General features: G+C 40.0%; 1 protein-coding gene across 7 annotated transcripts in view; it reads right to left on the reverse strand.

Moving 5' to 3' along the window:
• NEK10 (NIMA related kinase 10) overlaps positions 1-16,610 on the reverse strand; it is a 226,355-nt gene that overhangs the window by 25,383 nt on the left and 184,362 nt on the right. For 4 of the 7 annotated variants that reach the window (XM_047738536.1, XM_047738554.1, XM_047738517.1 and 1 more), the window contains one exon: positions 4,424-4,524. In XM_047738536.1, coding sequence (XP_047594492.1) covers positions 4,424-4,524 — 101 coding nt within the window. Of the gene's footprint in view, positions 1-4,423; positions 4,525-6,337; positions 6,368-16,610 lie in introns of all 7 variants that reach the window. The other 3 variants (XM_047738527.1, XM_047738507.1, XM_047738562.1) reach the window with 1 other exon arrangement.

Here is a 16,610-nt window from a genome sequence, read left to right on the forward strand (position 1 = left end):
AAACCTTCAAGTATTCTGGAAATACATTTTAAAAAAACCACAATGGTTACGTCTGAGCTTGTAGCAAGGAATGCCATCTTGCCAAAAAATATGAAATCATTTGTTATGCTGGTAGTGTGAGAGCATAATAATAAGATATTTATAATCATTTCATTCTTGCTTTAACATATTTTGAAATCCAATAAAGAAATGGAATACATCCATTAAAAAGTTTTTTATTATATAAAAATTAGCAAGACAGGCATATGGAAACTATATTTAAATTTCAAAGCCTATTTTCTCTCAATTTAGTACTTAAGCATTGAGTAACCAATAAGCTATTTAAAGCTATTTCCATAACACTAAAGTTAAGAATGCTTCCCCATATTTCTACATCAGCATTTAAATGGAAATGCATTTTTGAATATAATATCTTTACTCAACAGAGGTATAGCAGGTTATGTTTTGATTTATTAAACAATTTCCCACATCCCCTCACGTTGCCGTGGACCCCTACACCCTCTTTCATTTAATCAGGTAGAAAATTCAGTGGGATTGCCTAAGGGAAAGGCTGACAGCAGAAAATGGAGGAAAAAGTAATCAATTTCAGACTCTGGAGTCTCAAAAGGCTAGTCTTCATGGTGATTGAAAAGAATGCCCAATTTGGGGGGAAATGTGATAAATAAGTGCCAGACTAGGGAAAAAGGGAAAAGGGCAAAGGAAAGCAGTGAGAACTCAAAGGTGAGTAGGTCCCAAAGAAGGGAGCCCCTTGCCTAGCCCCCTAGGCTAAGTGTGCCAGCTGCCTATGGGGTTGTTTCTCAGCTCCAAATCCACCCTTTAGTGCCCTGCACGTGATACTGGAATTTCTCCCTCAATAAGATGTTCAGCTCCCTTGGGAGAGAGCACTGGAGGGATGCTGGAGGAGTAAGAGGCTTGTGCCTCAGTCCTGCAGCCCTGAGTGGTTAGCTGGAATGGGAACACCCAAGCAGTGCTCACTCCCAAGCAACTTCAGTGGCACCAATCTTGCAGGCAGCTCCCCAGAATGTTCCATGGAGCAGCACCTACCATTGGACAGCCTCCTCTGGTCCCATAGAGGGCGTTTCCCAGTCCAAGCCTCATGTGCTGATTTCCGCAAGTTCCACAGCAAGACAACTCACCATGGATGACTTGCCCCAGTCCCCCAGAGGAAGACTTCCTTGCAAGTTTCTCTAGCACAGCACCTCACTGGATTTCTCAGATCTTTCCAATAAGGTCTGGACCTCAGCCTGGGATGGGGTTCTCCTTTTTTATTTTGTTCCTTTCTTGGATGCTCTCTGCGTTAGCCTTATAAGTAGTGACTTCCTTGTCTGCTCTTCCTACATTCTTTAGATTTTTCCTTTTCCCCTCCTTTTTAAATAATACCCTGATGTTATTAATAATCTTAAGCAATTTTTTATATTAAATCTTCCCTGTTGAAATTACCATGTAGTTTCTGTCTCTAAACTGGACCCTCACTGATAGAGAGTGGTTCCAGGAAGGTCCCAGGAGAAGGACCAATACAGATGGGATTTGGGAATTGGTTTGATGGTTCCCCGGAAGTGAGTCCAGTACTGAGTTTTGCCATAGGACGGAGGATGGGGGTAACCCATGGCACGCAGTGGCATCACAATCAATCAGGGTGTCACCATGATAAAGAGCCAACTGAACCAAGTGCCCTGCAAGTTCACATGGCTGCCACACTTGACTGCTAGGCAGTATGAAGACTACAAGGACTGAGTTAGGGAGGCATTCTTCAAAGTGCATCCAAGCACTTAAAAAAATGACAAGCCTGGGTCCTTTAACTCTTGGTTCAAATCAGAGGCTAAGACCCAAAGAGATTCCATGATAGCTCTAAAAGGACCTATTATTTCTTGCTACCCCAGCACTGATATGGCTGATAATCAAATACGAATTTAATTGGGCAGGTTGCTAAATTACAATGTCAGTTAAATGCACACTATGCCAAGTTTCTCATGTGAAAGTTAGGAAAAGAATGGGATCCTGAAACTTGAAATAGGGACATTTTGCTGGATCCAGATAAAAGTAACAATCCTGAAATTCAAGTCACTCAGAGCTATCATTGCCAGCAGAAGTAGCTTGTCACTTTGTGTCTGAGATATCAAAACTTTTTTGCTTGAAAACTTTACACCAAACACATCTGGGACAGATGAGGAGTGATACCTTAAAAAGGAATGCTTATTCCTCATAAGGTCCCCAACAATGAGGCTCAAGTCCATTACTAGGGTCATGACTCAATATGATTCCAGGGAACTGGTACACAGTATGACCCAAGAGGAAATTGCTTATCCATCAAAAGAAATGCAAGACTTTGTTCTTATATATCAGCAGCAACCCAGAGAACATGTGTAGTAGGCTCTCAGGGTTTTAGGCCAAGGGGAATGAAATATAGCACTAGATCAGGCTGAATTCATTCATATGAGTGCTCTTACTACAGAGTTCAGATGTCATGTATTAGTCCTGCAGCTGAAGGTAACTGCTTAACTGGTTGGTGTCCTACAACTTGAACTCAGTGGTGGCCTACATTTAATAGGGATAAAATGCAGAGCTTCCCTGGTATGTAGAGGGGGAATTCAAAGGCCTGGAGATAGGAATGTTGGGGTAGATTTGCCATATGTGACCTACACACTCACTTCCCAATTATGTTTAACAAGAACCCTGAGAAGCTACTCCTGTCATTAGGCAGTGAGAAATACATTAGAGAGGGGAGCCCCGCATCCTTAAAAACTACTGTGGTTGCTTTCCTTTGTAGGCCAGGGACAACACGGAAACTACAGGATTCTGATGAGGATCATGTGACCCCAGAGGAGCAAAAGCCAAATGACAGCACTTAACCACCAGCGACAAACTTGGCATTTACCATAAAGGGTGAAAGAGATGTACTGTTAATTAGAATGCCTTGGCCCATAGATTTCTTTGGTTATGGTTAACTGACGAGGGTGTTCCTGGGAAGGAAACAGGTGGTCGGTTTACTAGATTATTCCTTAATCTAAACAACAGAAAAGAAACACTAGTCCTGGTAGACAAAACGAAAACAAAAACAAAAACAAACCACCAAAAAACAAAACAAATAAGAAAAACACCCCAAAACCAAAAAACAAACAAAAAAACAAACTGCTTTGTTGCTGTTGCCACAGTGGAGAGTCACAGACTCTCATATAGTTTCTAGACTTCAGCCAATTCAAAGACCTAAAGCCCTTGATTAGTGGGAAAGCTGGGACCCCTTTAGGAAGGGCCCCAAAACACTGCTGTTAAGTATACGCTGTAAATTTTCCTTCAAGCCTTGCCCAGAGAGACCTGCAGCCATTTATCAGAGTGACTATTCACTGGGGAGAAGGAAATACACAGGCTTTCAGAGAACTGGACACTGGTTGTAAACTAGCACCAATTGCTAGAATCTGATAATGCCATTGTGGCACACCAAATGGCATCTATCTTTTGTTCGTTTGCTTGCTTTTGGGGGGAGGTTAAGTGTAATAGCCCAGTATGACTTACAGTGGACCCAGCTGGTCCACAGACCTGGTGGAATTTCCCTCTAGTACTTGAATATATAATTGGAATTGCCATAACTGGCAACTGATAGAATCGCCAGATTGGCTCTCTGGATCTTAGACTGAGGAAATGTTTATATGTTTCACTCTTTGATATGTTTCAAGTGCATGGAACAGTAGCACCTAATCATAGGCACCTAATAATTATATGTCAAAGGAATGAATGAATGAATGAATGAATGAACTGCATAAGATGTGCAATCTTAAGCTTCAAAATACTTGCTACTTTCTTGTCCAAATGCTTACACTTCATCTACAAAAATTTCTTTTCTTATTAACAATAGGACTTTGGTCAACTTTGATAAATGAACATTCAGTTTGCTTATCAGATAGCTTTCTGTAAATTATTAGATAAATACTAGATAGATTTCTGTAAATTATTAATAGCCATTTCCTAACTGATTGCATCCTCAGTGCCTAAGAGTCAATAATCTCAGACCTTGTGTTTTCATTTCTCTGAGATATTCTAGTGTTAACCCAGCATCCTCAAGATTAGTGAGTGGGCATTCCTTTTCTTTCTTTCCTGTAGCGAAGCTGTTCAGAACCCAGCTCTGCCCCCTTTCATCCCCACACTGAAGGGCCATTTGTATTGTAGTTTATTTTTAATGGGACACTGACAATGAAAGAGTAGGTTAGGAACCATAGGGGAAAACCTGCCATATTTGCTTTTTTTTTTTTTTTAACCCAATGACCTTTTCAGCCCTGCTGCTAAGCCAGAATGTTCCCAAATATATGTAGTTGGAGAGGATAAAAATCAGCATTCATTCCAAGTAGAAGTCCCACAAAGTAGTTTTCAACAATATTAGCATCAAACTCATTCTTAAGATGAAAAGGAAATAAAAAGCTAGTACACTGACCTGTGTGATGTAGATGATTTTGTGCAGCTGAATTAAGATCTGCTGAATAGGATCGCTGATCTGTCGTACTTTCCTCTGGGACACAGCAATCCCTGCAGACGCTGTGGATGATAAATTCTGCAGTTAGTCAAGATCCTGGTTTTCTCTTTCAAAAGTGATATTAGTGAAAATGGTGTAAAATTCTGAAAAAAAATTAAGCTAAGATCCTTATCCTACCAATGAAATAATATGCAGAGACCCTGTAACACTTCAATATTTTACAATATGGGATGCAAGCCTTCTTTCCTTTATTTATAAGACTGCTAAGTAAAATAACAATGTCACCTTTTATAACATCTAAAAGACTCTTGGAAATTTTGCCTGCAATCAAGTCAGGCTGTCACCAGGAGTCAGTGGTGCTTTGGATACTGTGACCTTTGAAAAGCTGGGCTTCAGATAGGTGCAGTTCACAGCCTATCAGCCTTTTAAATTTTACAGTCATTATGTCCTTAATACCATATTTTAAAACTAATTTTATTAAAACTACTAATACAAATGCTGAATAGGCAATCTTACAGAGGAAAAAACAAAAAGAACAGAAACAAACAAAAACCAAAAATCAAAAAAAGTATAATTTGTAATAATCAAGGGACTGAAAGTGATTGTAACCTTTGATTAGACAAATTTTCACCTGGATTTTTCTCCAGGTCTAAATGAGACACATTTCATCACTTATCCTGAGTCCTTATCATCCAGCCACACCACTTTTCACAGTTTAAGGCTAACTTGGTATCAAATTGCATATGAGCTGCTTTCTCAGCTTCAGATGTCATAGCCACAAGTTATCCATTCTTAAATTTGAGGAATATAAAACTCTAGATTAGCTGCAAGGCCACCTCTGACTCTTCCCACCCTCAGATCCACACTGAAGAAAATGGAAGAGAGACTTCAGATATGTCGATGTATAGAATCCTCCCCCTGCCCCCTCTTGCTCCTGCCCTTCCTTGCTGTGACCTATAGCATGCATAGAAAAGCTCCGAAGGCCCTCTCTACTTCCCTCCATACCACCTTGAGTCTGTAGAAAGTTCAGTGTGAACATAATCATTGCTTTAGCAACAGCTAAAATTTTGAAAAATAATTCTTATATAAATGCTTTCTGAGAAAGTTTGCCTATTTTACCATAAAAAAATGTTTCCAGAACATTCAGTGAAAAAATTTCATGTGGTCATTTAAAGATTCAACCTGTTCTATTATAAGCATGTGACAATTTATATTTAGGACACAGACACAAAAAGAAAACAAACATAATGTTTAAAGAAATACCATTTTCTTTATGGGCATCTTTACTGAGTTGAGAAATTCATATAAAGAATTATCCAGTTCCAGCTTATCTGCGTTTAATACATTGTTTAAATGTTTGAAATGCGAAGGACTTACCTACCCTAGGCACTGTGTCTAAGTCCTTTTAAGCATCAATTACTTGACATTAGGATGATGTTTGATAAATTACCCTTAGGGTAAAAATGTGAAGGTAAGTCAGAAAGAATTAAAGTAGGTCTAAAATAGAAAACAGAATGCTGGAGGTATCTGCTCCAACCTGCAGAGATGGCCACGTTGTACATATGTCAAATTTTCTATAGTGGTGTTTCCTGTAGAAATGATTCTTAAAACGTTAAGTATTTGTTTTTCTAGATCCATACCGAGAACTACAGACCGTGTAATGTGGCCAAGACGCTGTTGCTACAGGAACATTAACTTCACATTTTCTGAATCTGGAGGGTCTGATTTTTTGGATCACCTGTATGTTGACTACTCTATGTTTTTGATACGTGGACTTAACATTCATAGGTGACGAGTTAAAATCTCACAGCGTGGCAGAGAGTTCTGAGATTGTGATGACATTTTGAGTGGGATATCACACGGGTTTAACTCTACCTTGCCACAAGAATGTGCTCATCTGTGGCCCTAAACACAAAAACAGAGATGGTTAGCTAGAACGCCTATCTTCTGAACTACTCAATTATGCAAAGCAACTTAAAATTTTCTTAAGACCTTTTGACCACTCCTCTCAGTCCCAGTAAATCTTTGTCTTTCGAAATAATTTTGATTGTTCATTCTCTAAAAAAAATCAATTTAAAAATGTTTAATTACACGTGTCCATCGTAAAACAACCCAGGTATTACAGAAAGGGCTGGAGGCTCCCTGGAATGACCCTTACCCTCACCCCAGCGCCTCCCCCAGAAGTGACCTCTGACATCAGCTTGGAGTGTTGCCTTCTGGTCCCTTTTCTATCCATTTACTGTGTACTTTCAGAACAGTATTTTTCAAATGCTAGTTGAATCCTGAAAGCAGTTTAATGGGTCATGACCAGCATTTTGATAAATGGAATGGAATGACATGGAACAGGATAGAAGAATTTCAGAGTGCACTGCATACAGTAAGGGTCTGCTCAGTTGCGATATAAAATATGTTTCTTGTTGAAGGTCATTTCCAAAAGGGTTTGAAAGCTACTATTGTAGAAAGTCTATCGTATTACCTCATGCTTTCTTTCTTTATTTCTCTCTTTTTAAATAAATGGGGACACATCATAAGGTTGTGTTTCAATTTTTTTTTTCTTCTTGACTCAGTCTGTCATGGAGATTCTTTTTTATCAACACACACCGTTCTAGGCCATTCTTTATAACCATCATTAAAGAGTGCTACATGTTCTGCACGTAGCAGTTACTTTAGCCACTTCTGTCTTAGAGGGAATTTAATTTGCTTTCAATCTCTCATGATTATATATGATGCTGCTATGAGCACACAGGCACATGCCTCGTTGTGTCTAAGGACAAAAGGTCTCTGCAGGGAGATAGGAGAAATCAAATAGTTGGGCCCTCAGATACACATATTTCTTATTTTAACAAACACATATTAAGTAGCTGAAACAATTTGCACTCTGACTAGAAGAGAATCCATTTTTCTACACCTTAATCAACGCTATGCATTATCTAACTTTTCAATTTTGCCAATCCGAATTTGTTTTATTTTGTGTTTACCTAACAGAAGGCTATTGTATTTCTTTGGTGAATTTCCTGTTTCTGTCCCATGCTTCTTATTCGTAGTGATTTGTAAATGCTCTTTGTGTAGTCTACATACTAATGATTTTATTGTATTTTGTATGTTAAGAGTATTTTTACCTAATTTGTTACTTCTTTTCAATTTAAAGGGTATTTCCCATCCCTATCCCCTAGACTAAAGATAATTTTTAGTCTTAGAGGCCACCAGAAGAGTCTCTCAGATACCTGCTGCTGCTGTAAAATGGCAAGACCGGATCCCAGGACTCCAGGGGTGCTCTGGCAGGATTACTGAGATGTGAGTAATCTCATGAGTTAGGATTGGAGGAAAACAGGAACTCTGAGACTACGAATGATAGTTCTGTATACTGGCTATACCATTTACAAACCCTCTTGATTTCCTGAACTACTTCAGCTAATCCTGGGTATGAGAGCCATTAATCCTCCCCTTCTACCTGATCAAATGCTCACAAATTTTTATATTTCTTTACATCAGAATGTATATTTATTTAGCCCTTAATAATTTTAGGAAAACCATAGTGATAAAAATTCACATAGGTACTGTTTTTTAAATTTTTATTTTTTATTTAAATATTGATAACTACCAAATTTGTGGCAAATGTTAGCCATACCATTCTGAGTTTTAAAGCGTTCTCTCTCAATAAATCTGTCAGATCGGCAAACTAAAAATACTACGTTTCCTAACTTTTCACAAAAAACGTGCAACACATAATTATGGTGATAATTTTGTCCTGAATATTTTTATTAAAATAATATTCTCTTAGAATTTTGAAGAGGTGGGGGTGGGAGGTTGGGGGCACCAAGTGGTGGGTATTGTAGAGGGCACGGATTGCATGGAGCACTGGGTGTGGTGCAAAAATAATGAATACTGTTATGCTGAAAAAAAATAAAGAATTAATGAGGATGTGGAAAAAAAAATAATATTCTCTTAAAAAATATCACAGAAGCTTATTATATTCCAATGTCAGTCATATATAGTATTCTTATGATTCATATAAAAACATGTAGTTCCTACTACAAAAGATAGACAATATTTGGTCCTATTAAAATTTAAATCAAACCTAAGTTTAAAATTGACTCAATTTTAATTTCCTTTTCTAGTTTTATTAAAATAGCGACTTTAATTAGTGGATTTAATTTTAAAACTTAAGGAAACTTCAAAATTCCTTATAAAAGTTAATTTATTTAAAGGTATCAGAAATTTTTAAAAGTAATTATATTTGTTATCTTACTCTGGTGAGCATGACCCTAAATGGCAATTTTTTTTTTCCGCCTCTCTAGGGTAAAAAGTAGGAGAACCTAGAGGAAGACCAGTGCTTTTTCAGCATGAACTTGGGGCAGATACTGGGATGGGTTTTACATATTCAGCTTCATCTAATCCTTGAAAACTTCTGAAGGGTAGCTGTTCTTGTCTCATCTTACAGATAAAGAGAGTAAGATTAGATGGGGCACCTGGGTGGCACAATCAGTTGGGCTTCTAACTCTTGGTTTAGGTTCAGGTCATGATCTCAGGGTCATGAGATCAAGCCCCACATGGGGCTCCATGCCCAGAGCAGAGGCTGATTAGAATTCTCTCCCTCTGTCCCTCCCCTCACTCATGTGCTCTCTCTCTAAAATAATAAATAAATCTCTTAAAAAAAATTTTTTTTTAAGGAAGGTTAAGGTTAAGGAAACTGTCCAATGACATCACAGAGCAGGTGATGGCTGGACCATGAAATGAAGCAGGTCCTAAAACACCCACTGTCTCAGTCTAGACAGGAGCTGAGGGGCTCCCACTTCTCTTCCTGACTCATCACTAACACAATTCCTCTGGTTACCTCCAATATAAAATAATATTTATGCTCCTTCCCAGGCCTCAAATACTATTTCTCTTAAAAGGGTCACTATTTTTAACATGATGTTCTATCTAGGCCTTTGTACATTTAATGGATTAAATATTTTTGGAAAGCATCTACATGTAGTAAACCGGAAGCATTAGGTCTTTGTAGTCTGTGCAGTATACTCTCTCTGCTTTTTTACTCATGGCACATTACAATAAACAAGTTAGGGGTTCTTTCCTGGTGCTTTGAGACTTGATTTTTGCTATATATCCAGTCTACTGAAACTACAATTCACAACACAAGCCCTGAAGCTATTAATTACCACGATTTGAACAAAATATGGATTACACTTCAAGTTTGTAACCAAGTTGACCAAGATATAGTATAGACTCTTATTTTTCTGAATTCTCTCTGCTAAGAGTCAGGAAATTCTGAACAACTGCAGAAGAGAACATTTTGGGTTCTGAAGAAGCAAGGAATAATTTTACTCTATGGATGGGGCCAAAACATATATTGGCTTCTCTGTATTTGACCAAATGCCCTGTTGAAAGACAATGCAACCCATTAAATTTTAGTATAGTAAATCAGATTTACTCTCACCTTTTTCCTTAGCTTCTGTAAAATGAAATAAAGTAACTGAATAATAGTTCAAAACTACAAATGTTCAACAATCTACGTCTACGGCCAACAGCGTAGAAGGCACCAGAAGTACAACAAAGGATACTGCACCTAAAAAGGTTCGTGAAAAGTTCACCCAGATAACCAGAAGATGGGGGATAGAGAGTTACATGTGAGAAGACCATGGAGAATTGGTAAGCCTTCAATAAGCAGAAGCATAGGACATGGATTTGGTGTGAGGGAAGGTATACATGAGTGGCAGGTTCTTTGCAGAAGGAACGGTTTTCAGCAAAAGCAGGAGTCAACTAAGTGAAGGTGTCAGCAAGTTGTCTAATTTATCTAGTGTGCCCTATAATAAAAAAGTACAGTACTGAGTATAGCTAAAGAGATAGCCAGGCACCATATACGATGGTGAAGAGCTGTGTTTAGGGAGACTGTGTTTTAGGAAAGGTGGTCTCATAAGAAGAAGCCCCAGAGCCAAAGTCAGAAGACCTGGTTTGGAATAGCATGTGGTGGCTATCAGCCGATGGGGAACAGAAGCCGAGAACACTGCTGAAGACTGGATTCCAGTCACTGGGAAAAGGACATCCCATGGAAAGTGAGAGGGAAGTGACAGAGAGGGTGAGGACGAGTGGGCTTGGGCATGGAATCCTTCTCAAGACTGACCAGCACTTCCACAAGCAGGTAGGAATTATTAGGAAGAGGCTTGACAGTCCGCACCTCGTCACCCCCCTTCGCCTCCAGCCCGCCCCACTTCCTCCCACTTCCCCTGGTGTTATTTCCCACAGGATGGCAGGAAGCTCCAGCAAGGTCTCAGCTTCTTTTACTCACTGGGTGATCAGACTCTTTCACCCCCTTTCACTGGAATCTTTAGAAACAAGCTGTTTAAAGGCCAAAAAAGCAAGGCTGCATTGAAGACCTTCCTTCTTGAATTCTGGCTTAATCACCTTTACAATATGCACCTCACATCCTGTTCATGTTTAATTTGTGCATGTGTGAGGATTAGGGTTTTCCTCACTTCTAAACGTGCGACCTCTTTAGTTACTTTTTCAAACTATAAAATACAATCTCGGGATGTCTAAGGTCGAAGTTCCTAGAAGTGATTATATAATACCCAAGGAGGATGCTGTGTAGAGAATTTACTGCTACATCATTTCCTACACTTACTTTTGAATTCAAAAGCCTCCTATTGTCAAGCAGTGGAGTGTGAAGCTAGCATTGCCCAAGATGGGGTAGCAGAGAGGAACCAAAGAACAGAGAGAGTACATTTCTGGGCTTTAAAAAGCAATAGTCCAAGTAGAAGGCAAGAGAGATTCAAAAGAATTGTTGCCAAGCAACTTTTCCCTCCCATCCCCCCACCCCCCTGGCATAAGAAAAGCTTCTCTGAGGAGGAAGGACAGAAAGACCAGAAGAAAAAGACGTCTCAGAAGAGACTCAAATCCTAGCTTACTTTAGGCAGTCTGGGTGGTGGCAAGAGGAAGGAAGAGTTGGATGATGGAGCTCTCTTTAAGTTGGGGATTCAAGAGTGGTAGGGCTGTGGGCTCAGGTCCTGTAGGGAACGCTGAGAACCCTAGTCATGAGATGTTCCCTGCACCACAGCAGGGGGTAGGGTGGGATAGGAGAGATAGCTTTCTAGGGGGTCAGAAACAGAGGGCCTGCTGAGTTCTGAAGTCTCCAGGCCCAGAGAAGTGGAGAAGAACCAGTCAACCCTCCCAGGCCCCTGAGATGGTGAACTGACAGAATGAGAGAGTGTGCCCTACAGAGGTCTTGCTTTCATTCATGGCCACGGATGAAACCATGTGGACTGGGAACTGACAATCAGGCAGGGCTGTGCCACTACATTCTTTGGATGCCAATGTGGAAGGATAACCATACTCAGTAGTCAGATCAAATACCAGCACAGGCTGTCTCAAAACCCCAGTACCACGAGGCCAAAAATGCCACTCAGAGAAGAACAGAGAGAAGAGCAAGCCTCAGCTTGTCTAATTTTAAGCTGACAAAGAAATCACTAACACACTGAAATTTACCTATTAGGTAATTGACCCTGTGTTCTAATATGTTGAATGGGGACTCCATATAAAAATTAAGTTTAGTGTTGGGAAAATATAAAAAGTTAGATTTTTGGTGTTGAATCTGTGGCCTAAAAACAGCGTATGCATTTGGTGTAGTCAGGTTCAGCCTGACTTTTCTCCACTGACTTAGTTATTTCTTTTACTATGCTACAATGACTATGCAAGTCATGCTTGCTCCCTTTAGTCTTCCTAGAGGGAACATTTTTTCAAAAAGTCAACTCTAGGGAGGAGTCAAGATGGCGGAGAAGTAGCAGCTGAGACTACTTCGGGTAGCGGGAGATCAGCTAAATAGCTTATCTAAAGATTGCAAACACCTACAAATCCAACGGGAGATTGAAGAGAAGAAGAACAGCAATTCCAGAAACAGAAAATCAACCACTTTCTGCAAGGTAGGACTGGCGGAGAAGTGAATCCAAAGCGACGGGAAGATAGACCGCGGGGGGAGGGGCCGGCTCCCGGCGAGCGGCGTAGCAACGGAGCAAAATCAGGACTTTTAAAAGTCTGTTCCGCTGAGGGACATCGCTCCAGAGGCTTAACTGGGGTGAAGCCCAGGCGGGGTCAGCGCGGCCTCAGGTCCCGCAGGGTCGCAGAAGGATCGGGGGTGTCTGAGTGTCGCAGAGCTTACCGGCATTAGAACGGGGAAGCCGGCTGCAGAGACAGAGCCGAGGAGTGACTCTCAGCTCGGGGTTGCCTTAAACCGGTCGCAGGCTCGGTCAGCTCGGAGCGCGGCCGGAGGCCAGGGTGGCGGGAGTCATTGGGCGCTGTTCTCTGAGGGCGCACTGAGGAGTGGGGCCCCGGGCTCTTGGCTCCTCCGGGCCGGAGACCGAGAGGCCGCCATCTTCATTCCCGCCCTCCGGAACTCTACGGAAAGCGCTCAGGGAACAAAAGCTCCCGAAAGCAAACCCGAGCGGATTACTCAGCGCGGCCCCAGGTAAGGGCAGTGCAACTCCGCCTGGGGCAAAGACGCTTGAGAATCACTACAACGGGCCCCTCCCCCAGAAGATCAACGGGAAACCCAGCCAGGACCAAGTTCACCTACCAAGAAGAGCGGCGAAATTCCAGAGGAGAAGAAAGCAAAGCACGGAACTCATGGCTTTCTCCCCATGATTTTTTAGCCTTGCAGTTAATTTAATTTTTTTTTCTTTTTCAATTTTTTTTTCTTTTTCTCTTCTTCTGCTAAATTTTTTTTAACTTTTACCGTTTTCTTTTTTTAACGTTTTTTAAATAGTTTATCTAATATATATATTTTTTCCCTCTTTTTATATTTTTTCTTTATCGGCTTTCTTTTTTTTAATAGTTTCTTTTTTTTTCTTTCTTTCTTTCTGAACCCCTTTTTATCCCCTTTCTCCTCCCTCACAATTCGGGATCTCTTCTGATTTGGCTAAAGCATATTTTCCTGGGGTTGTTGCCACCCTTTTAGTATTTTACTTGATCCTTCATAAACTCTTATCTGGACAAAAATGACAAGGCGGAAAAATTCACAACAAAAAAAGAACAAGAGGCAGTACCAAAGGCTAGGGACCTAATCAATACAGACATTGGTAATATGTCAGATATAGAGTTCAGAATGATGATTCTCAAGGTTCTAGCCGGGCTTGAAAAAGGCATGGAAGATATTAAAGCAACCCTCTCGGGAGATATAAAAGCCCTTTCTGGAGAAATAAAAGAACTAAAATCTAACCAAGTTGAAATCAAAAAAGCTATTAATGAGGTGCAATCAAAAATGGAGGCTCTCACTGCTAGGATAAATGAGGCAGAAGAAAGAATTAGCGATATAGAAGACCAAATGACAGAGAATAAAGAAGCTGAGCAAAAGAGGGACAAACAGCTACTGGACCACGAGGGGAGAATTCGAGAGATAAGTGACACCATAAGACGAAACAACATTAGAATAATTGGGATTCCAGAAGAAGAGGAAACAGAGAGGGGAGCAGAAGTATATTGGAGAGAATTATTGGAGAGAATTTCCCCAATATGGCAAAGGGAACAAGCATCAAAATCCAGGAGGTTCAGAGAACCCCCCTCAAAATCAATAAGAATAGGTCCACACCCCGTCACCTAATAGTAAAATTTACAAGTCTTAGTGACAAAGAAAAGATCCTGAAAGCAGCCCGGGAAAAGAAGTCTGTAGCGTACAATGGTAAAAATATTAGATTGGGAGCAGACTTACCACAGAGACCTGGCAGGCCAGAAAGAGCTGGCATGATATATTCAGAGTACTAAATGAACATGCAGCCAAGAATACTATATCCAGCTAGGCTATCATTGAAAATAGAAGGAGAGATTAAAAGCTTCCAGGACAAACAAAAACTGAAAGAATTTGCAAATACCAAACCAGCTCTACAGGAAATATTGAAAGGGGTCCTCTAAGCAAAGAGAGACCCTCAAAGTAGTAGATCAGAAAGAAACAGAGACAATATACAATAACAGTCACCTTACAGGCAATACAATGGCACTAAATTCATATCTCTCAATACTTACCCTGAATGTTAATGGGCTCAATGCCCCAATCAAAAGACACAGGGTATCAGAATGGATAAAAAAACAAAGCCCATCTATATGTTGCCTACAAGAAACTCATCTTAAACCCGAAGACACCTCCAGGTTTAAAGTGAGGGGGTGGAAAAGAATTTACCATGCTAATGGACATCAGAAGAAAGCAGGAGTGGCAATCCTTATATCAGATCAATTAGATTTTAAGCCAAAGACTATAATAAGAGATGAGGAAGGACACTATATCATACTCAAAGGAACTGTCCAACAAGAAGATCTAACAATTTTAAATATCTATGCCCCTAACGTGGGAGCAGCCAACTATATAAACCAATTAGTAACAAAATCAAAGAAACACATCGACAAGAATACAATAATAGTAGGGGATTTTAACACTCCCCTCACTGAAATGGACAGATCATCCAAGCAAAAGATCAACAAGGAAATCAAGGCCTTAAATGACACACTGGACCAGATGGACATCACAGATATATTCAGAACATTTCATCCCAAAGCAACAGAATACACATTCTTCTCTAGTGCACATGGAACATTCTCCAGAATAGATCACATTCTTGGTCCTAAATCAAGTCTCAACCGGTATCAAAAGATTGGGATCATTCCCTGCATAGTTCCAGACCACAATGCTCTAAAGCTAGAACTCAATAACAAGAGGAAATTTGGAAAGAACCCAAATACATGGACCTAAACAGCATCCTTCTAAAGAATGAATGGGTCAACCAGGAAATTAAAGAAGAATTGAAAAAATTTTTGGAAACAAATGATAATGAAAACACAACGGTTCAGAATCTGTGGGACACAACAAAGGCAGTCCTGAGAGGAAAATATATAGCGGTTCAAGCCTTTCTCAAGAAACAAGAAAGGTCTCAGGTACACAACCTAACCCTACACCTAAAGGAGCTGGAGAAAGAACAAGAAAGAAACCCTAAACCCAGCAGGAGAAGAGAAATCATAAAGATCAGAGCAGAAATCAATGAAATAGAAACCAAAAAAACAATAGAACAAATCAAGGAAACTAGGAGCTGGTTCTTTGAAAGAATTAATAAGATCGATAAACCCCTGGCCAGACTTATCAAAAAGAAAAGAGAAAGGACCCAAATAAATAAAATCATGAATGAAAGAGGAGAGATCACAACGAACACCAAAGAAATACAGACAATTATAAGAACATACTATGAGCAACTCTACGCCAACAAATTTGACACTCTGGAAGAAATGGATGCATTCCTAGAGACATATAAACTACCACAACTGAACCAGGAAGACATAGAAAGCCTGAACAGACCCATAAGCAGTAAGGAGATTGAAACAGTCATCAAAAATCTCCAAACAAACAAAAGCCCAGGGCCAGACGGCTTCCCGGGGGAATTCTACCAACATTTAAAGAAGAACTAATTCCTATTCTCCTGAAACTGTTCCAAAAAATAGAAATAGAAGGAAAACTTCCAAACTCATTTTATGAGGCCAGCATCACCTTGATCCCAAAACCAGACAAGGATCCCAACAAAAAAGAGAACTACAGACCAATATCCTTGATGAACACAGATGCAAAAATTCTCGCCAAAATACTAGCCAATAGGATTCAACAGTACGTTAAAAGGATTATTCACCACGACCAAGTGGGATTTATTCCAGGGCTGCAAGGCTGGTTCAACATCCGCAAATCAATCAATGTGATACAACACATTAATAAAAGAAAGAACAAGAACCATATGATACTCTCCATAGATGCTGAAAAAGCATTTGACAAAGTACAGCATCCCTTCCTGATCAAAACTCTTCAAAGTGTAGGGATAGACGGCACATACCTCAATATTATCAAAGCCATCTATGAAAAACCCACCGCAAATATCATTCTCAATGGAGAAAAACTGAAAACTTTTCCACTAAGGTCAGGAACACAGCAGGGGTGTCCGTTATCACCACTGCTATTCAACATAGTACTAGAAGTCCTAGCCTCAGCAATCAGACAACAAAAGGAAATTAAAGGCATCCAAATCGGCAAAGAAGAAGTCAAACTATCACTCTTTGCAGATGATATGATACAATATGTGGAAAAACCAAAAGACTCCACTCCAAAACTGCTAGAACTTGTGCAGGAATTCAG

This window comes from Lutra lutra, chromosome 1, assembly GCF_902655055.1.
Source record: "Lutra lutra chromosome 1, mLutLut1.2, whole genome shotgun sequence".
NCBI lineage: Eukaryota > Metazoa > Chordata > Mammalia > Carnivora > Mustelidae > Lutra > Lutra lutra.